General features: G+C 38.4%; 1 protein-coding gene across 4 annotated transcripts in view; it reads left to right on the forward strand.

Annotated features, from left to right (window-relative positions):
* The window catches only part of IKZF3 (IKAROS family zinc finger 3), an 83,508-nt gene that overhangs the window by 45,076 nt on the left and 12,364 nt on the right, over positions 1-26,068 (forward strand). The window contains exons 1-5 of one of the 4 annotated variants that reach the window (XM_008689284.2): positions 8,218-8,365; positions 8,723-8,983; positions 10,018-10,185; positions 12,041-12,157; positions 20,706-20,822. In XM_008689284.2, the coding sequence (XP_008687506.1) occupies positions 8,731-8,983; positions 10,018-10,185; positions 12,041-12,157; positions 20,706-20,822 (655 nt within the window). In that variant the 5' untranslated portion in view covers positions 8,218-8,365; positions 8,723-8,730. Of the gene's footprint in view, positions 1-8,217; positions 8,366-8,722; positions 8,984-10,017; positions 10,186-12,040; positions 12,158-20,318; positions 20,589-20,705; positions 20,823-26,068 lie in introns of those variants that run through there. The other 3 variants (XM_008689280.2, XM_040640685.1, XM_008689292.2) reach the window with 3 other exon arrangements.

A 26,068-nucleotide genomic window follows, 5' to 3' on the forward strand; every position in this document is an offset into this window, starting at 1 on the left:
AGCAGGGACTAGTCATCCTATTCCAAAGGATGGCATCCTGTTCCAAAGTGGGGGAATAGGGGAGATAAAAGGCTGACCACCGTGGGCAAAGAAGTAAGCTAGAGGACTGGTTATCACTATGGGGCTTGGGTCTTCTTCTGATGTATCATGAGGAGAAATTCTGCATACTGTGTATCAGCCTCAGAATGTTGTAGACAAGTTAGGGAGTGGTACAATAAAGTGGCTTGTTCCTTCTTCCTTGCCTGGCCTTCATCTTAAATTGGTTCAGGCTGCCCAAAGAGTTCATTCATTCATTCATTTATTCATTCAATATCTATAGTAAGTTGACCCTCTGAAAGGTTCTGGGGACACAAATATTATCAAAACCTGGCCCATGCCTTGAAGATTCTCCTAATCTATATGGGAAATAAACATGTTAACTGTCATATAACACAACACATACTATGCATACCAGGAACTTAAGTTGTGGATATGGAAGGCATTTCCATTCCTTCCCTTACTTGTGATCCTGAGTTCGGTGTTGTGACTATCAGAATGTTTTTAGCCAATTTAACTGTATTTGGATGATAATTTTTAAATTTTTCTAAGTAGTATATTTTATTTTTTTTTCAAGGTGTGGAGATTATTTTAATTACATTGGTTTTTTTTAATGTTTTTTATTATATTATGTTAGTCATCATACAGTACCTCCCTGGTTTCTGATGTAAAGTTCGATGATTCATTAGTTGTGTGTAACACCCAGTGCACCATGCAATACGTGCCCTCCTTACTACCCATCACCAGTCTATCCCATTCCCCCACCTCCCTCCCCTCTGAAGCCCTCAGTTTGTTTCTCATAGTCCATATTTTAATGTGATTTAAATTTTTTGATTGAACTCTGTCAAAAAATAGTAAACATTCTATACAAAGGAATTATAAAAGAAAAGTAAGATTTTTCTTCTGGATTTATAAATGAAATGTCTACCATGTAAATACTATCTCTAGTAAGTTTGGGGAACATCTAAAACTGCATCCTCTTTAGATTTTCATTTGTTATTTTTTAATGGATAGCCTTTATTTCTCAGAAATACAATGTAAAATAATATATAGGTTACATGATCAATAGGAAAAGTTCACAGTTACAATGGACAGAAATGAAAAAGTCACTATATTTGTATACTGCTTTATAGTTTAGAAGGAACTTCCACACATCATGTTCTTCAATCCTCACACTGTAGATGAAGAATTCACCTGGCCCCATGATATCTGAAGAGCAAAGTTAGCCCAACTGAGCAGCCGAAACATCACCTATTGCTGATGTGTAGTATATTCCTGTCATTAAAAGTAATAAATCTCCTCTTGTTCTAATGGGGAAGCAAAGCATTACACTGAAATTATTAAACAAACTTATTTTTATTATTATGGCAATGAATGAGCTATTTGATAGTCAGATAATAAGACAAAGATTAACGTCATTAGTAAAATGGAGGGTGGTTCCTTTGCAACTGAAACTTTCTTCATGTTTTCATGCTAATGTTCTTGAATTTGAAGTGACATGATTTAGTAATTACCAGTTTAGATTTTTTAAAGGCAAATTTGGAAGTCTGATGAGAATATGTTTTAATGAAAACTTTAACCAAACCGAATATTATCCAAACTGCTTATCTCTTATTTCACTGCTAATGAGATATTAATATTTCATCTCTTAGTGGTCTGATTCACCCTTTCCAGTTTTTTCCCTAATTTTTAAGTAGGTGTTTTAAAAATTAATAGATGTCCATCATTTTAGATTTTAAAAGAAGAGAAACATGACAACACAATGGATCCTATAAATCGATGCCCAGAAGTTTTGCTTTCATTGAGGCTTCATAATTTTACTGGTTAGCAAATACTAGAACTTTGTATTCTTTAGTTGGCAAAATATCATTGGTTTTCCTCCTTCCTCACTTTACAAATAAAAATGTAAATTAGAAAATGAAAATGACCCATGCTTTCAGTGTTCTTATTCCTAACACAAAGAGGCCATTGTGGAAAAGGAGTAGAGATATTAATTATATAAGGAAGACTGTTTTAGTTGATCTGTTTCTGCAGTATTGCATGATAGCAACAAATTCTGTAGACTAAATACCTACCATACATATATCTCCCATTTTGCTCTTTAGTGCTTCAAGCTTCTAAATCCTATTAACAGCTGTCAAAACCTGGTAAACTATTTAGATGCTTTCACAATTTGTTTAATTGGATAGTTAGAAAATGGCATGCTAGAAAAGCCCACCCACCCTCCCTCCCCCCTTTCTTTTAGCCTGGCTGAACATCTGTAGCATTAGGGCCTCATTATCTCTGAATTGGCATAGCAAATCAGTGGCATCATTAAAATGCCACATTAAGATGATTAAGCTTCTTTGTTATCCAGTTGACTTTTGCATGTGCTGAGGATTTCATGGTTATGACCCCTAATCCTTGTAAAACACTTAAACAACATCACCCTTTTGTGTCTTCCCTGTCTAACAGCCTCTATCTTGTTTTGCCCCTTCTCACAGTATCTCTGGCAAACTTAAGGCTATTACTCCAAACTTTGTCCTACTTTGAGTGGGATTTTGAGAGCTCATAATTCAGAGTGGAAATTCAGAGCCCCCTTTTTGCACTGGGAAATTCCTAACATGCTATACAAGACACCCAAGTTGCCTGTTCCATTTGCCATCTTTGATAGGTTCTTCTCTCCAACTGAGCATTTTATGTGCCTGTAAAAACAAACTGAGGCACAGTTGGCTGAGACTGTTATTGCCCCTGAAGGATTTAGATGTTGGATCCTTTCCAAGACCCATTGTTTTTGCAATGTCTCAGGTGAAACCAAAAATGTCTACTCTGGAGTGCAAGCCTTTCATGTGATAACCATCACCCCAGGAAATGAAACCATGTGCATCAGCCCCAGTGAGCCAAGCCTTTGTTCTCTTCAGCCTACAAAATTCTCTCTGGGGGGTGTGTGTGTGTTAGTGTATGTCATCTTCCTTAGAGGCCTCCAGAATATAGACAAATATGGGAGCAATTGTACCCTAGAGTAGCTCCTTTAGGAAGAAGTTCAGTTTAATCTAATTTTCTATGGGTTAGATTCAATTTAGACATCTTTTTCCCCCCTCTGGGAATGTTTAGCAATTACCTTTATCAGCAATTTGTGGTTTGGTATGTTCTTTTCTCCACAAGTTCACTTATAAAAAATTTACTCAGGAAGCCTTTAACAATTTTTAGTATGACATATATCATATATACAAAAAGGCAAATATAATTACATGTATAGTTTAAAGAATAACAACAAAACAAGCATCCATGGACCCACCACCTGGCTTAAGAAATAAAATATTGCTAGTGCCTGTGAAGATTCTTGATACTATTTTAAGTGGCAATTTAAGTTGTGTGTCTAAGAAAACGTGACATATATAATAGGAATTTACAAAACTAAAATGGGAGATTATTCACATTACAAAAGTTTCATTCACATCACAAAAACTTTAGGGTGTTATGGGGCAGTTCTTCACTATATTCAATATTTCTTGCCAGATCTGTAAGATTTTTGGCCTTTACTAACAGTTCAAATGTTCCAGTCACTGACAACTGAAAATCAAAGAGAAATGAAGAGAAACTTTTCCGAATGTATTATGTAAATCAGTGGAACAGTATTATCTGTTTTACATGTAACATTTTATGAACACGTCAGCTACATTAAGGTGAATCTGTAGAGGTTAATGATATCATGCTAAATATAAAGTTGAGTGGGGTAGGTATATGAGAAAGCACAGAAATGAGAATTTTTTTCTACTTTAGAATATCAAGGAAGACTGCATGGAAGAAATGGCATTTAAATAGCATCTGGAAGTTTGAATAGCATGTTGATGTGAGGAAAGGGCATTTTGGGTTTTGGAAAGACTGGAGAAGCAGCTTGGAAAACTGCTATTAGATTGCTGCTCTAACGTTTCAAACTTTAATGTGCATAGGAATCCTTGAGGATCTTGTTAAAATGCAAATTCTGATCAAGTAGGTCTGGGGTGAGATTTGAGAGTCCGTGTTTCTAACAAGCTCCCAGGGGATGCTGGAACTGATGATCCAAAGACCCCATTTTGAGTAGCAAGATTCTAGTCTGGAGAAAAGATTGATTCAGGAGGAATGAGATGATTGGGTAGGCTCAGGCCAGGTTCTGGACAGGCCCTTGAAGATCTCGCTAAGGAGTTTGGACTTTGTTTAAAAGCAAAATGAAATCATTGGAAGTTTCTGAAAAAGCGTTTTAGTGCTACAGAATGATTAATCTGGAAATAAAATATGGTATAAAATAGAGGTCGCATACACTGTGGGCCAGTTAGGAGGCTAAGGCAGTGGTATATTTATGTACTAAGTATTTACTGTCTATGTATTTTATACAGAGCACTGTGTCAAACTGGAGAGTGGCAGTTCTTTTTTCTCTCCCCAACCCACCCTGCCTGGAGTGGCAGTTCTCAAATTCCATTGTGCGTAAGATTTACCTACAGAGCATAATTTTAATGCATATTTCCAGTCTCCATACCCAAATTAGTAGGTCTATAATGAGACCCCCAACATTTCTATTTTAAAACCACAAAGCCTCTGGTCTCTACAGATACAGGTCAAGCAGTGTCACAGGGGATACTGAGTTAAAACAAACCTGTGTAGATTCTGACCTCAGATAGCTTACATGACCATATGGGAGATGAGATGAATTTATAAGTAACTCAGAGAAAGAAGGAACAGATTATTTTGCAGCTGGAGGGATCAATGTGTGTGTGGGGGGGGGAGGAGATGACATATTAGCTTTGGCTTTTAAGAATCTATACGTTTCGGACCCACCTGTGGCAACACTGGGGAAAACCTTGTAGGCAGTAGAAATAATAAAAGCAAGAATACTTAGAAGTTGTTTAGTTTGGTTAAAGATATATGAGTATTCAAAATCAACATTACAAAGACAGGTTGGGGCCAGATACTGAAAGGCCTTTTAAATTCTTTCTTTCTGAGTTTGGACTTTATTTTGTTAGCAATAGAGAGTATTGAAGAATTTTGACAGGGTCGTGATATGACAGAGCTATAGTTGAGGAAGAATAGTGTGGTGGTAGTGTACAGGATGAACTGAGAAGGAGAGTGAAAGGAGGCAGGAAGAACAATGTGGAGGATAATCAGGGCCTGAGATTCATGATACTGGGAATGCAAAGTAGTGGGGAGGAGAAACAGACTGGAGAGAAAACACAAAAATAGAACCAATGGGTGATTAAGTGTGGGGCAAAAACAAGAGGAAGGAAGATGCTTGTAAGGAGTCTAGCTGAACAACTGGGAAGATACCTAGGAGCCCTTTGGGAATAGAGGACTAAGGAAGGGGAGAGAGATTACACCTGGAAAGAGAGAGAGAGAGGGAGACATACACATATTTGGGAATTAATCATTTAAAATGCTAGTTGAAGCCTAAAGAGTAGATAAAATTGCCACAGGGGATGGCATGTCAAGGGAAGGAAAAAGCATTACGGGTAGTGTTTAGGAGGAAGATGGAGGAAAAAGGAGATAGAAAGAAGCAATTAGAGAGGTAAGGAAAGAAGTTACAGTCTCACTGAACAAATAGGAGTATAGAAGAAGAAGGAATGGTGGTCAGTATATCAAGGGCTACGGAGAAGTTGGGGAGAATAACACATAAAAGGCCATTGGATTTAGGAATCAGAAGATGATTGATGATCTTCAGGGGAGCAGATTCAGGAAATTATGGAAATGGAAGCCCAATTAGAGGCAATTTTACATCAGTTTTGAGGATATAGAGGCAGAAAGCATAGCTTACTTTTTGTAGTCCATCTGTCTAGAAAGGATTGTTGAGAGAGAATGAGTTTAGGTATGATAGCATGAGAGGCTAAACCCAATTGCAATAGGAAATAGAAAAGAGGAATTGGCATCCAGAGAGCCTGAGAACATAGAATCTATAGGTCTTGAAGACTGATTTGATGTGGAGATCAAAAGAAAAAGGATTCCATTTTTAAGACTTGGAACTGGAAGAAGCAAGATGCCATTTGGAAATATACTGAAGTGATAAATTAGAAACAAGCTTGGGTTCAAAGATGAAAAGTTTTATTTTAGACATACTTTTAATATTTTCAAGGGATACCAAGTAGTAAAATGCTCTTCTTTCTTCTGCTCCAATAAATCTTCCTCCCAAGAGAAGAAGATGAGTGTCTTTGCTGGTCTTTTTGGTAGACTGTATTTGGAGTCTGGGTGCTAAACCCAGGAATCTTTCAGAAATCCCATTCATATCTCAGGTACTAATGTATTCTAATATTCAGTTCTGTGTAACTTTACATGGTAAAGCATGGTGAATTGTTGATCTCCAGTCACCATGCAGAGAGGCCATTCAGTTCTTTCATCTAAAGGTAGTAAGGTTCCAAAGACAAACCCATCAACTGTCTAAAGAACTCTTGGTCCATTGAGTCCAAGGGACTTTCCTAATATCCTATCCCATAAGTGTCTCTTATGCTTTCCCTTAGGGCTCTGTGTCTCAAATACCATCTTTCTTGTTCTACAACTAAATCCTAAGGGACAAAAGCCAAGACTTTCTCTTGAGCCAGGTTGGTGTAGTATTTGAGTTTGAGGTCAAGCCCATTAAAACCAACGTCCTGAGGGAAGGAGCAACTCTCTTTTGCCCTGTGTTTTCAGAAAGACCTAACACATTTATCTTCCTAGTTTTAAATTGTCATCGTCCATGGAATGGCGCAAGTCTGTTCATATTAGGATTTTATAACCAAAATGAAAAGGATCTTTTTCTGCTGGCCCCTATCTGCTGTTTTTGGTTTTCAGTAGCTGAAGTTTTCCGTTGAGGTTCTTTTAAACGCCTACATGCAAACTGAAGAGCACTCAAGCTTTGGTGGGATATCACCCACAGCTGGAGTGATGGAGGAAGGGAGGAGGGTACAAGACTCAGGTGCATCCTTCTCTTAAAAAAAATTTTTTTAAACAAAACCTCTTAAGCAAACAAATTCCATCTGAAAGCAGGTGAGACCTATCCAGAGAAAGAAGGGAATGAACCTCTTTCAATGTAGGAAATGGGTATGGATTCATATGTGGCCCAGATGCATTAAATGGGCTAATTTGAAACATGTTGGACTGATCCTACAGCCCTACATCTCTTTTAATCAAAGAGTGAAATGCTATGAACCATGAACCGTGGTGAGAAGCAGAGGAACAGTGTTGCAGCAATGGCTCCTCGGTTGGTGGTTAGGCCCTGTCTTGCTCTATTAAGCAAACACAGTTAATATAGATAAAAGGTAACCTTGATAGAAGTGAAAATTGAAACTTGAGTTGAAGGTAGCAAGCCAGGCACAGCTGCAGTTGTACTTCCTCCTATGTGGCAACAGGAGCTGCACTTACTTGTGTTTTTTGGAAGGGATGCAGTTTTTTAAAATAGCTTTTCTTCAGAGTGTTTTGGTTTTTATTGTCTGCATCATTGATGGGAGAGTGGAATATGTTCGTAAGAAGCCACCTAGACTTTCTACATCTAGTGTGTGGGGTCGGATCCAAGTTCAGCATTCTAATCACACATCTGCTATTAACTGGCTGTGTGACCTTGGACAAATCACTGAAAAGATCTCCGGGGCCAGATTTTCTTATCTGAAAAACCAAAGGGTTGGATTAGATGATCCCGTCCAGCCCTAAAATTCCACTGATTTATGATTCCTCATGAGGAAGCATAACTTTCAATTTCTAAGAACAAATGTTGGGAAAAATAAGCATTTATGCAGCCTATTTTATATATGAAAAATCCCTTGCAAATATTTATTATTATTTTATCAGGCAAATATTTAGGTGTTATTAGTGTCACTACATAAATTTGCCTTCTTCTTAAGTTCTTCAGCTTAAGAGTGTTGCAACTCTTTTTAAGATAGTACCTGGTCAGCCAGCTCACTTGGGCCAGTCCCTCCTCTCCTGTCCAGCCCTACAGTTCTATGATCTTCAGTTTCACCGTCCGTAACAAGGGTATAGGTGTGCTTCCCCTTGCTTAGGTTGAGCTCCATTTACCTGTCAATGAAAGTGACTCCTTAGAAGATTATGTTAAAGAATTACTTCTCCTTTTATCTTTCTCAACAGTATTTCACTAGTATAGCCAGCTTCCTCTATATACAATGTTGTCTCATTATCAGTTCCAAGAGAAACAGAGAGATAAGACTCATTTTAGCAGTGCATATACATGGAAGGGGAAGAGGCAAAGCATGGCTTAAAATCAGAAAAACCATATTAACTATTCAACTCTCACTCTTAGTGGCTTAAATTGAATGCATTTGAAGGATTTAAACAGTATTTTCTTCTTGAAACCGAAGAGCTCCGCCACCTTGACTTTTAACTGCAGCCACCAGAAAAGGTACTAAATCTGAGAACCTTTCTTCTCCCCCAGCACTGGAGAAGAGTTGCTCAAAATGTTTTTTTTCATGGTCGCTTTGAGCAGCCACGGCTAAATCCGTTCTCTCTCATTTTCTGGATGGTCTAAAACACTGTTATCTATTTGTGTGTGTGTGTGTGTGTGTGTGTGTGTATGTTCCACTAACTGTGGTTCTGAATTCAAATGAGTGCTCATCTTAATGGTGTTTTCTTGTTTTGTAGATGTACAATATTATGTTAGCTTCATTTGGTATTTAATTGTCAGTTGTGGGTCTCTTTGAGCCGCTTTGATAACTCCAAATACAATCATTGTTCATTTCTTGCATTTTCTTCCCTGCAGATGATTCAATGAAAGTGAAAGATGAATACAGTGAAAGGGATGAGAATATTTTAAAGCCAGAGCCCATGGGAAATGCAGAAGAGCCTGAAATTCCATACAGCTATTCAAGAGAATATAATGAATACGAAAACATTAAGTTGGAAAGACATGTTGTCTCGTACGATAGTAGCAGGCCAACCAGTGGCAAGATGAACTGCGATGTGTGTGGATTATCCTGCATTAGCTTCAATGTCTTAATGGTTCATAAGCGGAGCCATACTGGTAAATAGTTTCCTTTATCCATTCTTCTGAAAACTGTCCTAATGCAGCCATGTGAGAAATGAAATGGTGGAATTTGGGATGACTTTTGATTACTTTCATTGATTTTTGCTGTAATTCTTTTTTTTTTTTTTTTGCTATAATTCTGATGCATCTCTCCTTCTCTGCATTTTCATTTACCAGTGATTTTTATTCCTGCTTTTCTATGCGTTTGGCAAACATTGCAAATGCCATGAATAAAAATAAAAAGCACAGTGTTCTAGGTCAGCCAAATATTTTTCTTCAGTTAATAAGTAGGAGTTGAATTGTGTGATATGCTTCTTAAGCATCGTTCATACATTTTTGCATAACTTTTTAAAAAGCAGACCTCCTTATTTTATTCGGTTCAAATTTGATAGATGAAAGGATATAGTTTTTATTACCAGTTTAAAAATTATCTTCAGACAATGAACAGCCAGTCTATAGAAATGCATACAAACACAACAGTCCCACTGAGCCCAATGGATTCTATGTGACATCTGATACGAAAACTTTAAAAAAGAAGCATTTCTGGCCCTCCATACCTTGAAAGATTTGAGTCTGTGATTCTTTTTTCTCAGATTGAGATTATATTCAAGAAGAATGTTAAGTAATGTTACAAACTTAATCTGGAAAGCACTCCCAGAGCTACTCTTGGTTTTATTTGGGGCGGGGTGGGGGGGTTGTTGTTTCTTTCTTTCTTTCTTTCTTTCTTTCTTTCTTTCTTTCTTTCTTTCTTTCCTCTTCCTTCCTTCCTTCCTTCCTTCCTTCCTTCCTTCCTTCCTTTTATCCAAGACAATAAATAAAATGGCCTTGCTAGATGAATGCTTTTTCTCTTCTACAGGGAAGATTCTAGAAGTAAGTTATACACTTGCCTTGAAATATAGCTCCCAACTGATCCCAATATGATATGAACAGATACTGTCTAAAAGATGAGCTTTTGCCATAGGCGTCTAATCTGTGCATATGCTTTGCCACTTGCTGGGTGATCAGAAGTCTCCTTTTTGTCCTTTTTAAAGGTGAACGCCCATTCCAGTGTAATCAGTGTGGGGCATCTTTTACTCAGAAAGGTAACCTCCTCCGCCACATTAAACTGCACACAGGGGAAAAACCTTTTAAGTGTCACCTCTGCAACTATGCATGCCAGAGAAGAGACGCACTCACAGGTCACCTTAGGACACATTCTGGTAAGTGAGAGCAATGAGCATTCCATATCTAGTAAATGTTGTGTTCCTTGGTACCCATTGAGGAAACTAGAAAGAGTTAAGTATGGAGGTTTTAATCCGTCATTCCTGTTCTGAAGGGTTACAACAGCAGAGACCTCTAGGGCTAATTACACTTCCATTAAGGCATTAATTGCTCTCCGTCTGGCTCAATGGGGGTGATCATCTCCTTACCATCCTTGCTCCCCTAGAGAACAAGAAAGTCAGACAGGAAAAGTCTGCTCTATAAAAATGCCTTTTAAATTTTTGTGAAAAAATTATAGTTATCAGTATTTTCTTATGGTAAGCTTTATTAAGAGATTATTTTCCTAAAAAACACATGGACACATTTTTCATTCAGAAGTCTGGACAAGCAAATGATGTACAGTCTGTAAGTTATGTAAAAGTGTAAATGGAGTATAAATTATTATCAGAAGGTTCCTTTTGCCCATTCTAGGCTAAAATTTTTTTAATTAAGATATAATTGACAATATAACATTGTATTGGTTTTAGGTGTACATGGGCTAAATTTCTTAAACCTGACTTTCTTCTTGATCAGCCTATTTATTTTTAATCTCTAGAAGATGAGCAGCAAAAGAATTCATAAAAAAAAAAACAACATTCTATCTTGATGTTTTCACTCTTTATTTTAACCAAGCAAGATAATAGAACTTTTTCAACATTTAGAATTTCCCTCCTAGAAAAATAAAACTGAGTTTATTTTCAAATTTGGGACCTCATGTTCTTGATGTTATCTGACAAACTTTTAATTGAAGAAAAAAAAGGTTTGTTTTTATGTCAATCCACGTACTGCTTTGACTAAAACCCAGCCCCAAACCCACAACTGGTCACAATTCAGAGACTAAGGATTAAACAAGTCAGCACCAGCAAAACCCACCATGAGAGATCATAAGTGGTAAGAGAAGGGTTTCTTTTACAGTTTATTGTTCAAAGTAATGAATTAAGGATGAGTTTGGTCGAAAAAATTAGAATAGTTCTCTTCTGTTGCTTTTTTCAAGTAATATCCAAACACAGTGGTCACTTTTTAGATAGATTCTAGAGGACCCCAATTTCTGCAGAAACTTAATATTTTTAGCCCTAGAAAACTTGCATTTATTTTAATTTGGGATCTCAGAAGGAACTTTTAGTACTTTAAGTCCCAAAACTTTGTTTTAAACAGAGCAACAGGATTAGAAAACAAAAATCTCAGTTCCTAAAATTCTGTCTGACATATTCATAGGTTACATTTGTCAACAAATCAGAAAGGCCAGCCCTGCACACAGAGTTGAAGTTATTACTTATAATTAGCTCAGTTTTTATTGGTTTAGCCCAGACTTCACTATAGCCACTTGGCAAAAATAAGCTAAATTTATCCAAATATGTTAGTGCTCTGAAAAGTCCATCAGTGTCTGGCTGAGTGTCTAACTCCCAGCATTCTTTACTTACAACCAGATGAAAGTCACAACATAAGGGATCTCTATCTATTTCATTTTTAAACCACACTAACCTCCTTGAGGAAAAGAAACGGCCCTATATTTTTTCCTAAAGAAACAACATTGAATCACCATGCCCAATGATAGTCATTAAATCCAAATCCAAATCCTTTCATATGTGAAAGGACACTATCCTTTTGAAGAAAAATCTAACATAACAATCAATCGAAGACTATCACCTTATTTCAGTTTACTAAATTTAAAAGGAATATAGATGTAAAAGTATCCAAATACCATGGCCTCTCAGCAGCCTCATTCCTAAAGGACAGTTTGCACAGAGCCCTAAGACACCATTTGTTCTGCAACCGCTGAGGGTCACTGTGTGCCCCCTTGTGCTCTCCTTATAGTTGAGAAACCCTATAAATGTGAGTTTTGTGGAAGGAGTTATAAGCAGAGAAGTTCCCTCGAGGAGCACAAGGAGCGCTGCCGTACATTTCTTCAGAGCACGGACCTGGGTGAGACTGGTAAGTTCATGCAACACTCCTACACACACATAGTGAGCATCTGCTCTTCTAGGTGGTGGGATACAGTTGTAAATAAAATTTAAAAAAATCTGCCCTCACAGTTTATATTTTAATGGGGAAAGACAGACCATAAGCAAAGTAAATAAGTAACATATACAGTATATTAGAAGGTAGTAAGTACTATTAAGCAAAATGAAGCAGGTCCTGGGGGCAGAAGGTGAGTCAGGGAGGTGACGTTTTAACAGATTAAAGGGATGAGGAGAAAGCCCTGCAGAGAACTAGGAAATAGCAAGTGCAAAGGCCCTGGGGCTTGGGTTTGAAGAAGTATAAACAGTCCTTTGTGGCTGGAGCAGAGGGGGTAAGGGAACATGAGGCCAGAAAGGAAATGAGAAACCAGATTTTATCAAGCCTTGTTGGCCCTTATAAAGGCTGGCTTTTACTCTGAGTGAAATTGAAGATCTTCAAAGGGCTTTAAACTGAGAGGTGACATGATTGAACTTCTCATTTTAGAAGAATCACTCTACTTGCTATTGAAAAGAGATTTTATTTGCAGTAAGATTGGGACTTGGAGAGTCTAGTTACAAAGCCATTGCAATAATTCAAGTGGGAGAAAATTGTGTCTTGGGTAGTGGTAAAGGTGGTGAGAAATGTTCTAATTCTTTATACATTTTAAAGGTAGAGCCAACAGGATTTCTTAACAGATTGATGTGGGATGTTGGGGCGCCTGGGTGGCTCAGTCGTTAAGCGTCTGCCTTCGGCTCAGGGCATGATCCCGGAGTCTGGAGATAGAGCCCCACATTAGGCTCCTGTGCTGGGAGCCTGCTTCTTCCTCTCCCACTCCCCCTGCTTGTGTTCCCTCTCTCGCTGGCTGTCTCTCTCTCTGTCAAATAAATAAATAAAATCTTAAAAAAAAAATGAAGCAGGCAAGTCTGGACCCAGTTTATCAACGGATCTTAAAAAAAAAAAAATTGATGTGGGATGTGATGAAGAATGCAGTTGCCATTCCCTGAAAGAGCAATTGAGAGTAGAGCGGGTTGAGGGGTGGCTAAGGCAGAGTCAGTTAAAACTACAAGCATTTTCGGGGCTCCTGGGTGGCTCAGTCAGTTAAGCATCTGCCTTTGGTTTGGCTCAGGTCATGATCTTGGGGTCCTGAGATTGAGCCCCACATCGAGCTCCCTGCTCAGTGAGGAGTCTTCTTCTCCCTTTCTCTCTGATCCTCCCCCTGCTCATGCTTTCCCTCTCTCTAGCTTTCTCATAAATAAATAAATAAATATCTTAAAAAAAAAAAAAAACTACAAGGATTTTCTTTGTCCAAAGCCCTCAAATCATATACTTGTCTACTCATATGATTTATTGTGATGCTTATCTTTGGCTTCAGGAATTTCATATTTCATTCAGTGTTTTGCATTATATACCTAGGGGCAATTGGTTGAAACAGTAGGTGCTTTTTCATATATCAATTGTGCTTTAATTTCCTTCTCATTCTTCAGTTGAAATAGCATGAAACTTCTTTGTGTCACATCTTTGCAGTTGTCCTTTGTCCCATCCAGTTGACCATCATTCTGGTTCTACAGCTTGGGTTGTCTGACGTTTTTATTTCGTTAATTGAACGAGTTGCGTATTCAGAGTATTAAATCCTCAGGGGATTTGGTGTTTGCCAGCAGTATGTGCAGTTGAATGGTTTGAACATTCTAAAGCAGAAAGGTTACAAAAATATAAAAGAAATAATGTGAATCTCAGGAAAAATGGAGTGGAAATCATTAGCTTAGCTGTACCTATTTTGAGTGAGAGGAAACTTTTGTTTTAGATAAAGCCTATTTTATGGTGTTAGGAGCTGGTCAACTGAATTCTGTTCGTTTGCACTGCTTCTGCTTTTTATCCTGATGGCATCTTTGGTTTTATCAAGGAGTTGGATTTCCTCCTTATTTCTAAAGAGAAATGTTTGCAACAGACAGAGCTCTTACTGTGAGACATTCCCAGGTTATGAAAATCTATTATATTCCAAATAGAATTATTAATATTTAAAGCTAGAAGGTTAAAAGAGCATCTAATCCTACCACCTCATTTTAGAGGTGAGGAAATTGAAATTCATAAAAAATTCAGTGACTTGCTTAAAAATCACTAGAAGTTTTGTTGTTTTCATGATTAGCTATATTTGTTTTATTTTCAAAAATTCACTGCAATATATTTCACTTACTATAAAATTCACCTTTTGAAGTGTACAATTCAGTCGTTTTTAATATATTCACAAAGTTATACAACCATCGCCACTAAATCCATAACATTTTCATCACCCTCGAAAGAAACCTTGTACCCATTAGCAGTCATTCCCCATTCCCCCTGTCTTCAGCCCCTGGCAGCCACTGATCTACTCTCTGCCTCTATGGATTTGCCTATTCTGAACATTTCACATAAATAGAATCATACAATATGTGGCCTCTTATGTTTGGCTTCTTTCACTCAGCATAATGTTTTCAGGGTTTGTCCATGTTGTAGCATGTATCAGCATTTCATTCCTTTTTATGACCAAATAATATTCTATTATATGGATTTACTACATTTAAAACAAATCTGTTCATCAGTTAATAGACATTCGGGTTTTTTCCACTTTGGGAAAATATAGCTTGACTAGCTATGTTTTAAGGTTATATATTACCTGGTTGGTGAAAGAAATATAGTAGCACACATACTAGTAGACACACACATATGCATATATGTGTGTCTTGATTCTCTTGGAAGTAGGGGGAAATCAGTACACTACCCTCTATGAGTAGTAAGTTCAAAATTATTGATTTTAAAGTAAGGTTACTACCTTCTTTCCCATCTCCATAACCTTTTTTTTTTAGGAATTTCAAATTAGGAAAGTATCAAAGAAATATTTTAGCTATCCTCAGTGGTTTAAGGTGATTCAGGAAATGCTGAAGTAGAGAGATTGAGTTAATTTGCATTTCATAGGGTGGTTTGATGCATGCATGCAACATACTTTAAGTCTCAGCAAAAAAATAAAGGGTTAACTAAGTCAGCAAGTTTTGATTTTTTTTGTTTAAAACAAATATTTTGTAATGGTGGTTTCATGTTATATATAAAGTCACAGTTTAATCAAGTATAATAAAAACTGCATGTCAGTCAATATATTATTCTTTTGTATTTCAAATATTTCCCATGATTTTTTCCTGAAATCCAAAATGTAAAGAATGTGGGTTTCTTTCTTTTAGTTTATTACTTTTTTTAGTAATCTCCACACTCAACGTGGGGCTCCAACCCATGACCCCGAGACCAAGAGTCACAGGCTCTTCCAAGTAAGCCAGCCAGGCACCCCCAAAATGTAAAGAATGTTGAATTCACACAAACCAATCCTTTAATTATTGCCACTGCTCCCTATATGGTTTTTATTTCTGTTTTCTTTTTAAAATTGGGAGTCGCAATCTGGATATCATGTTCCATTCTGAACCTGACCAACATAGTATCACCAGTGGTACATCTTATCCCTTCATCCCTAGCTTCTAAGGAGATGATACTCCATTGCTACTGTGGATGTGGCACTTTGTTCATCAAGTGCTTATTGTAAATTGAAGTGCAGCCTAGCGTAAGACCCAAGCTTTGAGTAAGCAGGTCTTTATGAAAGCAAAACAGAATAAAAGGCCTTGGACGGGACACCAGTCTACAAAAGAATGCCATGTTGGGTAACAGGACTTCTGGCCTTTCTAATAATTGTTCTTTTATTCAGATAGCATTTGTTGGATTCTCTATGTGCCAGAGCTGTGGCAGGTCTGTTCATAAAAGTGAGTGAAAGTTTAGCCCATACCCTTGGCACAACTCGGAGCCACTCACAATCCAACAAGGCAGTGGGCACTTCATCTGTTAATAAACTACAAAGGTCTAATAGAGGCACATATGATATTTCTACTTCAGTCCAAGTGTCTATACCAGACGTCACAAATGGTGTCATCAAGCTACTCCAATTCTGCTGTCTTAATGGAGTGTACATGAAAAGAAGAATGAATAGAGAAGAGCATGGATTTCATTTTCTCATTAGCTTGATCCTTATTCCAGAAAGGGACTAACAGCTGGCATAGAGATTCATTTAGCCTCATTTCACACAAATTATGAGTACTTGGAGTGGGACTTTTTTTGGTATGACAATGAGTTCTAGCCATAACAAGATTTTTAAAGTAATTGAATAATTATATTTATTTATGAGCCTTGGAGTCACAACCTTTTATCTTCACGCTCATTGTTTTAGCTGAACCAATACAAGCATGAGAATTTTCAAATAAATTTTCATTTTTTGCCAAGTAGCAGACTAACGAAAAAGTTTAAAAAGTTTTAAAAAGTTGATTTTCCCAACTGATTTTTCTTCTTAAAAAATGATACCTTCTTACAGGTAGTATGTATTCCACTTGCTCAAAAAGGCAACAACTTTTTGTAACTTTTTTGTTAGAACGGGCCTCGGTCTTTGATAGCAATCTTTTGTTAGACAATTCTCGTTACACAATAACACCCCTTGGTTCCACTGTCCATTAGCTACCGACTGACCACACCAGAGAAGAGACAGGAAGCAATGCCTCTTAGTTGAGCTCCATTTAACACTTCAAGATCAAATGAAAGAATCTGAACAAACACAACCAATTACATGGTTGCAGTCACTTTGAGATAGAAATTGCATCATGGAAATAGTTAACTGAAAACCAGACAATTAAGACTTGTGTGGAGATGAAGGGTAGAAACCTGTTCTGTAATTATGACTTCATGTTAGTTTTATTATTTATATCTTCAATGTGTCTTTAAAATCATTTTGCTAATGAAAATTGGTACGCCCACTATGTGGTAGGCAAGTGATGTGAAGGGGAATTGATTCAGAATTACAGCCCTCCTTCTAGGTTCACTCACGAACCAAGTGTGTAAATTGGTCTTTGCCACTATCCCATATTCCCCACACCCACCCCTTGCAACATTAAACTGCCAAACACCACCCAGGAACGGATTTCCTATTTCATCATTTAAACCCATTATCTTGTCCCCTTACTATCTTGCCAAACTGGTTTCCCTCCACTTACATTTTCGAGACATGATGTGGCAAGATAACAAGTCTAGACTATATAAATAGACAGTTGGATCTTCAAGTTGAAACAGAGGACCAAAAGGCAGTGGTCCTCTTTGTTTGATTTTCGGAGTACCGCCCAAACTTGTAATCCCAAGAGATCTTCTAACTCCAGAGCATTTCCTTGTGTTTAAAGTGTGCCCGTGTAGTGGTATTACGCAGGAAGCTATCCGACAACTGCAAGGCAGCAGTTTGGGGAAAAAGGGGTGCAGCACATTCTGTTGAAGTTGGAGCCTTTGCCTAACTTTCCAATTAGAAAACGGTTCACTTGGTAAAGATGAACTTAATCTCTAGAGACTGTTTACATACCCAATGACGGTTGGGATCTTGGAGTTGATATTTTGAGTGAACAAGCCAGGGAGAGGGGGTAAGGGTGGGGGGAAGCCCTCTCGATTCGCCTCAGAGGATTTTGTTGGCTCTAACCAGAGTTGTAGAGATGGGAAAGTCTCCACCCATGCCCCCAATTATCTGTCCATCCAAACACTTCAGAATGTTATCTTTTTAAATGTCAGGCATTTGGCCACTGTTTTACAGAGTAAGATTTATCTAGAAATGACTGTCAAGACGAGCTTGGTGAGTAACCAGGGATAAAAGGTGATGTTATCTCGGAAGGTTGCCATTTAGTGACATGCCCTCATTACGTTATTTAGGTCATGTATCCCCGCTCTAGCATCCTCCTGAATATAGAGGATATTGAGAATGTGTCCTCAGAAAGCTGTTAGTGGTAATTGATAGTGACTTGGTAAAATGTAGACAGTGACTGCGGAGAGCCGAACGGGAGAAGTAGGCTGATGACAGAATGCTTGGGGTGAGTCCTGGGGCTGAAGGGACAGATCTCTGGGGGATGACTTGCCCATTAGAGGAGTGACTGAAGACACCAATATGAATAATGGTAAAATGGGGATGGACTTAAAAATTCCCACAGAACTGTTTTTCATTCTTTTTCACTGTAAATCTTTCTGAAAATAATACAGGGTTGGAGGGGGAGGGGTGGCAGGGGAGGTGGGGCGCCTGGGGTTTACCTGGATTTAATCCTCTCAAAGTTGTTCAAACCAGAATGACTGTTCCCAGTCAAAGCACCACTTAACTGCCTCTCAGATGATTCTAAGAAAAAGCCTCCTTGTAACAGCCTCAGGAACTGATTTCAAATCCCAGGCCTTTGTCTTTCATCTCTCTGCTCTTGAGGCTCTGGGTAGTGCCACATCTGGTGGTGGTTTGTGTGAAAGGAAATAATATATATAATAGTTTCCTGTTTGGTCATTTAAACCTATCCCTGTGCTGGACAGAATTTGACCCACCTCACTCAATAGCAAGGTGTCCTCTAGCTAAAGTACCCATTATTTACCACAGCCGGTCAGCCAAAGCGATAGTGCTTTACCACCAGCCCCAAAGCTGCCCAGGCTCCCTATTTTGACCTTTATTGTTTTCATTTACACAGATAATATTGTTAATAACTGAAACTGGAGGCTGGGACTTATTTCTTTGGAGCATATAATTACATTTGACAAGACACTCCCCAAGTCTAGTAAATATGGTCATCATCCTCTTAACCCTTTTTGGAACCAGATTTCATTTATTCCTGAATTTTAAAAACCTTGAGCTTTATAATTTATTGTGCAATGACTGACAACACAAACAAAAACATGCTAATAATAAAATGAAACATATTTAATATTTTGAATTCTCTTTTTCTAATTTCGCTTTAGTTTTCTTGTCCTGACAGTTTTCTTACTTGACAGTCTTGCCCTGGAGGTTTTTCTCTTGTTTACTTGCAGAGGTAGCCAGTTTTTTTCTCTTTGGGCATGTCAATTTGTGGTACTGAATGTCTGAGAGGACCATAGAATTTGTGACATTATTTCTGTATATTAGAATCTTTTCACACAGCAAACTCTTCAACTATAGAATGAGGACGGACCATCCTTAAATCCGTGCATATATTTGGAGAAAAAAGATCTGTTCTGCAACCATCACTTGCTTTTTATTCTAGTCTCTTAAGCTAATTTGAATTTCTTCTTCCTTAGAGCTGTTAGAAATGTATGGATACATCATTTTAGTTTGGACCTGCTGAAATGTTTATGATAAAACATTAAGAAATGTTTGTAGTAACACGGTATGAATGTGTAGGACAGGAGTGAGCAAACTGTGACCCTTGGGCCAAATGTAGCCAGCAGACTGTGTACAGAGGTTTTTACATTTTTAAAGGGTAGTGGGTTGGGGGAAAAACCAAAGAATATGGAACAGAGACTATATGCGTCCCACAAAGTTTAAAATATTTATTATCTGTCCCTTTACAGAAAAGTTTGCTCATCTGTAGCTTGGGCTAGCATCATGTGTTCGAGTTTAAAACCTTACATTTAGAGCAGCCAGTATCTCTTTAAACTTTAGGTTGGACTCTTATTGACTACTGTCTGCTATACCAGGGTAAATTATACTGTTTATTCTAGTGTTCTGTTTAGTTGACTAGATGTTAGTACTATTTATATATTCTAGTGGTTTCCAGTTCTGGCTGCATTTAAAGTCATCTGGAAAGCTTTAAAAATGCTGCTGCCTGGGCGCCTACACCAGAGAGCCTCATTTCAGGCATAGGTGTTTCCTACATTCTCTTCAGCTGATTCTAACGTTCAGACAGGTCTGAGAACTACAGGCCTAAACCATTTAAAGGTCTATTTGTGAATTAACAGCTAGACCATATTCTTAGGCAGTTTTTATTCACATTGTTCATTAGAAACATAATAAAGATGCATTATACAAATTGCTCTTTAATTTCAAGACAGAAGTGTTGCTCAGGGAAATTTTAGCTGAGACAATTTTGAAATGTGAGGAGCATATGAAACAGATAATGCAGAGCCCAGAGAAATAGAATTTAAAAGATAGGAACTGAAAGGAACATGCTGGAAAAAAAGAAAAGAAAAGAAAAAAACCACTCAGAATTTCAATACACAAATCACTGGGTAGATTTCTTGCTGTCTGGGTAAGTGTATCTATTTTCAAAAGTGCTATTAACATAAACAGAGCAGTAAATCTGGGGCACCATACTTTTTTTTTAAGTTGTTAAGAAGAATTATATCAGTCTGCAGGTGTCACACGCAGTTACTCAGAATCAGAAAGAAGGCTGATCAGGGGTTAGAAGATCTCCATCTATCTATCTTTTTGCAACCAACCACGTCCAGGCTGTTTATTTAATACTTCCTCTTGCTAATGAACATACTGGTTGGGGATGGGTCGGGCTTTCCCATCTCAGCATAAGACTGCAAGATTTGAACGTGCCCTGGCGCTGGCTTCACTGACCACAGCAGGTACCCCAGGCAAGAATCTGAGCAGTGATAACAGGTAATAACAGAGTGTGCATCAGACCTCTGACACTTTTCCTTCCAGTTTATTTCCTTTTTCTCCCTCACTTACCACCGTGTTCTTTTCCCTCTTCTTTTTACATTTTTTCCAAACCAGCAAGTGCGGAGGCAAGACACATCAAAGCAGAGATGGGAAGTGAAAGAGCTCTCGTTCTGGACAGATTAGCAAGCAATGTGGCAAAACGAAAAAGCTCAATGCCTCAGAAATTCATTGGTAAGAATACGACGCTTTTTCCTGCTGTTGTTAGTAGATAGTTTAAATGAGATAACATAGGGTGCTTATGTATTACACAGGCCCTTAACCTCTGTTAAAATAAGGTACTTGGTTTTCCGTTGTCCACTTTTATTCTTTGTGCTTCAGTTTGATTACTAGGGCAAATAGAATAAAATATTTTCACGGAATAACTCCCAAAGATGGGTGTATTTGATATCCAATTTCCTAAATGGAGTTGGTGTTAAAAATGCTGTTCCTTCCTCTTTATTCTGAATGACATATGTTGCATGAGAGAGTTTATGCAATTGACACCAGTAAGATGTTTGAGATAGCATTTTTGTAACCTTTTGTAATTATGTTTTACAAGTCGGTTCCGTAATCATACCCCAACCTTTTTCGTGCTCTAAAACTTATTGCCATACTTTCTTGAATTTAATTGAGGATTGGCTTTAAAAGAAAGTTGGGAAAACATAGTTTTAAATAACAAGGCAGGATTCAATCATTTGTCTTACAGGAGTTAATTTTTATGCCACTGGTTTTCACGTTGTCAAACAATGCAGCAGAATGAGATAGCTAAGAAAAAATTTGTTCTTTAAAGTGTTGGGGCTGCTGAGTGGCAGAGATGTTTTACCCAACTCTTCCAGATGTTTACATAAATGTGACTATGGTATTTAAAATAGATTTGTATTTGTGAAGGGGGCAGTTGAATTGAATGTATCAGTTTTGCTATAAATTGAAATTTGGTGATATTGAACAAAAATAGTTATCACACGAAAATAGACCTCCCTCAACATCAGTAGAATTTTAGAAACCTGTCAATCTGTTTTGCCAAAGCTACTTGCTGCTACTGATGTCTTACTATGGTCCTTTTGTGCCTAATTCTTTTCAATAGCTTTTACAGATATTAAGTACCTGCGTGGTTTTTATATCTGGGTAAATTTTATTCTGGTCTAGATCATTTTTGTACAGACAGGTATTTTATTTGAATTATAGAGACATATTGAAAGAACTCATATATTTCAAAATTACCTAGGTTGGTATTTATGCTTATTTAAGTGCTTATGCCTTATTTATTTTATTTTGATTAGTTGGAAAGTTTTTGTCTCCTTTTAATCACTTTAAGAATTGTGTCAGACTAAGTAAAGTTGGTGCCTTTCAGGTTAGAGAGACACACCCCTCCCACCTCCCACCCCCCACCCCCCACCCCCCACCCCCCGTTACCATCTTCCCTCTCCTTCATGAGAAATGTCAGGGGGCATGTAGTGACCTCCATGTGGGGCTTAGGAGCAGTGGATCAAGTGGATCAATTGTGATTCCAAGACATGATCTTAAGACATTGCTCATATGTCTTTTGATTTTGCCTTCTGTGAAGAAATTCTGACTGGAGTCAGAACAAAGGAAAGTAGAGGTTTTTATTCTACGAGTGTAATTTACTTTGTAATTTGTTTTGGGGAAAGTTTTGACTCTAGAAATGGCTGTACTTGATATGGAGAGGGACATGGGGAGAAATGGGCAAGGAAAAAAAATGTAAAGTGACTCAACTTCAATCCAATTATGGTCAAGGAGCTTTGGTCTAAGAGAACTAACATATGAGAGAAGGTGCTTGGTCCTTGTAGCTGTCCTACACCTATAGTTGTTGTTTTTTAAGATTTATCCATTTATTTGACAGAGAGAGAGGGCAGGCAGAGGGAACAGTATGCAGAGGGAGAAGGAGAATCAGGTTCCTCACAGAGCAGGGAGCCTGATGGGGGGCTCAATCCCAGGACCCCGGGATCATGACCTGAGCCGAAGGCAGATGCTTAACCGACTGAGCCAGCCAGGTGCCCCTGTAGCTAACCTACATTTGAGCTAAAACCCTACTTAATATAATAAAAGTTGCTTTGGTATTATCATGGGTTTAAGAAAACATGTTTCCTATGTCCAAGTCCATGCCATTCTGCTTGTTGCATCAGGGATCTGTTCCATTTGTTACCCTTGTAACCAGAGGATTTTCAGTCCTTCATTTCCAGACTCAGGAGACATGCTTATAGGTGCTGATTTCTCTCATCTTCTGAACCATCATGTTCTCTCTATGCTGGAATCAGGAAACCCAGTACAGTTAGCTCTTGATTTAAGCTGAGGTAGCAACTTCAGGGCTTCAAGGCCCTGAATAACTGGGGGAAATTTTGTTTGGTAAATTGTGGTATAGTGCAGTAGGAAGAACACTGGATTTGAAGCCAAATGACCCAGGTTCCGATTCTAGCTCAGTCATTTCTTAACTGTGTGTGTTTAGACAAATCACATAACCTTTCTGGGCCTCTGTTTACTCATCTGTGAAATGAGGAGACTGAATAGGTGATGAGGTGATTGGGAAGGTCCCTCCCAGCTCTATCATTCTACAAGTCTGCGAGATGAATTAGCAAAGGCTGCAATTATGAATACCACTTTGTGTTTCTAAGCCCATATGTGTAGATTCAGGTAACTGTTTTCTCAAGGTTATACAGACAAGGTGTTTATGTTATGAACCATGTCATATATTTTAGGGGTTTTTTTGTTTGTTTGTTTGTTTGTTTTTAGGAAAGTATAGTTAAATCTGAGAATCTATAAAACGGCTGCATTAGCCCAACATTCATCTACTTTACTGAGGGCATTACTACTCGTTCATTTGCTCTTTCACCCATCCATTCATCAGGAAATGGGGGACGGCGCTCCTGCCATAGCCATGATGTTCTTGCTCCTGAGCCTTGCCCTAATCTTGTCTAGCATTCGCTTATATTCTGAATCTTCCTTTTAGAGATTGTTTTCAAATAAAGGAAACCCTTGAGTCATTTAATGGAATCTACCTTTTTGAAAGGTAACAATATTGGGGAGAAAAAAGGAACATTTTGACACTGCAGTGTATGGGATGGAGTGCTGCAAAACACACGGGGTTAATGTTTTCCCTCCTCTTCTCTTCTGTCTCCTATATTTCCTCTCCACGGCGCCGTTTTCTAAAAAGATTTAGCTGCCAGGGAAATGGCAAAGGGTAAAGTGTGAAGGAAGAATGAGTCACTCCCTTTAATCCTTGATGACAGTTGCACAGCACTCAGACCAACCTTGGCTTCCCTGACCTCTTGAACTATGAGGGTAAAGGTGAAATTATACCATCAGGTCAGCCTGTTACTTTCCCAGCAGGCTAAAGAGAATTACCAGTAGGTAACATTTTTCACACATTAGAAATGAACTGAGGGGGGCGCCTGGGTGGCTCAGTCCTTAAGCGTCTGCCTTCAGCTCGGGTCATGATCCCAGGGTCCTGGGATTGAGCCCCATGTCAGGCTCCCTGCTCGGTGGGGAGCCCGCTTCTCCCTCTCCTTCTTCCTCTGTTAATGTTCTCTCTCTCACTGTCTCTCTCTGTCAAATAAATCAATAAAATCTTAAAAAAAAAAAAAAAAAAATGTACGAAGAAGATAGACAGGTTGGGTTAAGTGTAAGTACATTTAGAAACAGAAAAACATGCCTCTATTGAAGAGTAAGAGTAAAATTAAATTGCCTATGTAGAAGAAAAATAAAATAATTTATTTCCTTATTCTGCAAGAAATTTTGTTTCATTCTCTGTATTTAGGACATAAATTGACATACATTCATTAGAAATCAGCATCTTTACATCATCAAAATAATTCTCTGGTTGCTCTTTTCAAAGGACACGATGGCTCACTTTTAGCACCTAACCCTTTTAAGAGTTGTCCTTTCTCTGCATTTTATTCTCCTGTTATAAACTTGTTTGACTAGACTTCTAACTAGGCCATCTTCAAATACTTGGCTCAAAATAGAAGCCAGATTTCTCTCCTGGAGGGAGGAGGAAAACGACTACATTTCTGCATATTTCTTTTTCTGATTTTCATTCTTTCTCCAAAAACAGATGTGTTATTCCAACCAAAGTGGTTACCATAGCATCCCCTTATTATTTTTAATTTTATGTATTATTTTATTAAAGGAAGTTTTCATGTTGAAAAGAACATGAAAAAAGATCTCACTCACCCGCAGTAAACATGTTAGTGAGGTTTTGACACTTCAGCAAACACCATCGATTCTCCCTGTGAAGTAACTAATGAGAAATTGTCTGCTTTGGTTAACAGAGAGACAGGAAGCAGTTTGAATACCCGTTTCTAACAGCAAAAAGTATCTTCTCCCACCCCTTCCCAAAGGACTGAAATCTGTAATCCTATAAGTATTACAGAATCATAGCATTTTAGAGCTTGAAGGGTTATCAGGAACACCCAGCAAAGTTCTTTTCCCAGGGAAGGAGGGAGGTTTGGAGAGATGGAGAGATGCAGCTAGTGGGTGACGGAACAGGGCCAGGACAAGGCCTACAACATGCTGCAGTCCAAGGCCTTCCTTCCCTGGGAGGTCAACCCGAGCAGTGTGTGTCATATGTGCTACACCAGGGCTCTGGACATGGAGGAGTGTAGACATTGAAAGCTGGTGGAAGAAAAAGCCCCTGAAGAAGCGCAGTCATTCCCCTCCTGGGGTGGGTGTTTTCTTGAGAAAAGGAGTCTTCCGCTGGTGACTCCATCAGGACTGATGACATCCGAATAGCACCTCTCACAGGGGACAAGCCTTCTACCTCAACAAAACATGGTCTCCAACTCAGTTTTCCTCACCTCCCCCCACCCCAGAGTTCTCTCTGTGTTTGCTCCCCTTCCTGCCTATTCTGTGGCTCCCTTCTACTCTCCTCCTCCTGGAAGAAGTGTTAGTCACTTTAACCTCATTTAGCTTGAGATCAGAACCATCACCTGACAAATATTCCATTTACCCTCCCTGCCTGCCCTCCACTCCTATTTTAGAGCATGTGCTTACAGTAAGAGTAAGCGATGATATGCCTGGGATATGTATGAATGTAGCGGCAAGTACATTTCAGTGACTTGAAGAAACTTAAAAAAGAAAACCTGAATATTTCCCGTCACCCCTCATGATGCCTGTAATAGTGGAAATGTGTTATTTTTCTAAAGTTCAAATCATTCCCCCCCTTCAAAAAAACCTTTCAATGGCTTCCCATTGGAATAAAATCTGAACCACCCAGGTGTTCTGAGCCTTGCACAATCTGTCTCCAAGTTACCTTTTCTAATTTTATCATTTCAGCCAACTAATCTTTTAATTCAGCTGCAGTGAACTGCTCCCACTTCTGGGTAATACTTTCCTTTTTGTATATAATGGTTCTGTCCATGCCGTCTGTCTGGAATGCCCTCCCTCACGTCTGCCCTTAAAATTACATGTGGTTGGGGTGCCTG

This window comes from Ursus maritimus, unplaced genomic scaffold, assembly GCF_017311325.1.
Source record: "Ursus maritimus isolate PB19 unplaced genomic scaffold, ASM1731132v1 scaffold_24, whole genome shotgun sequence".
Taxonomy (NCBI): Eukaryota; Metazoa; Chordata; class Mammalia; order Carnivora; family Ursidae; genus Ursus; species Ursus maritimus.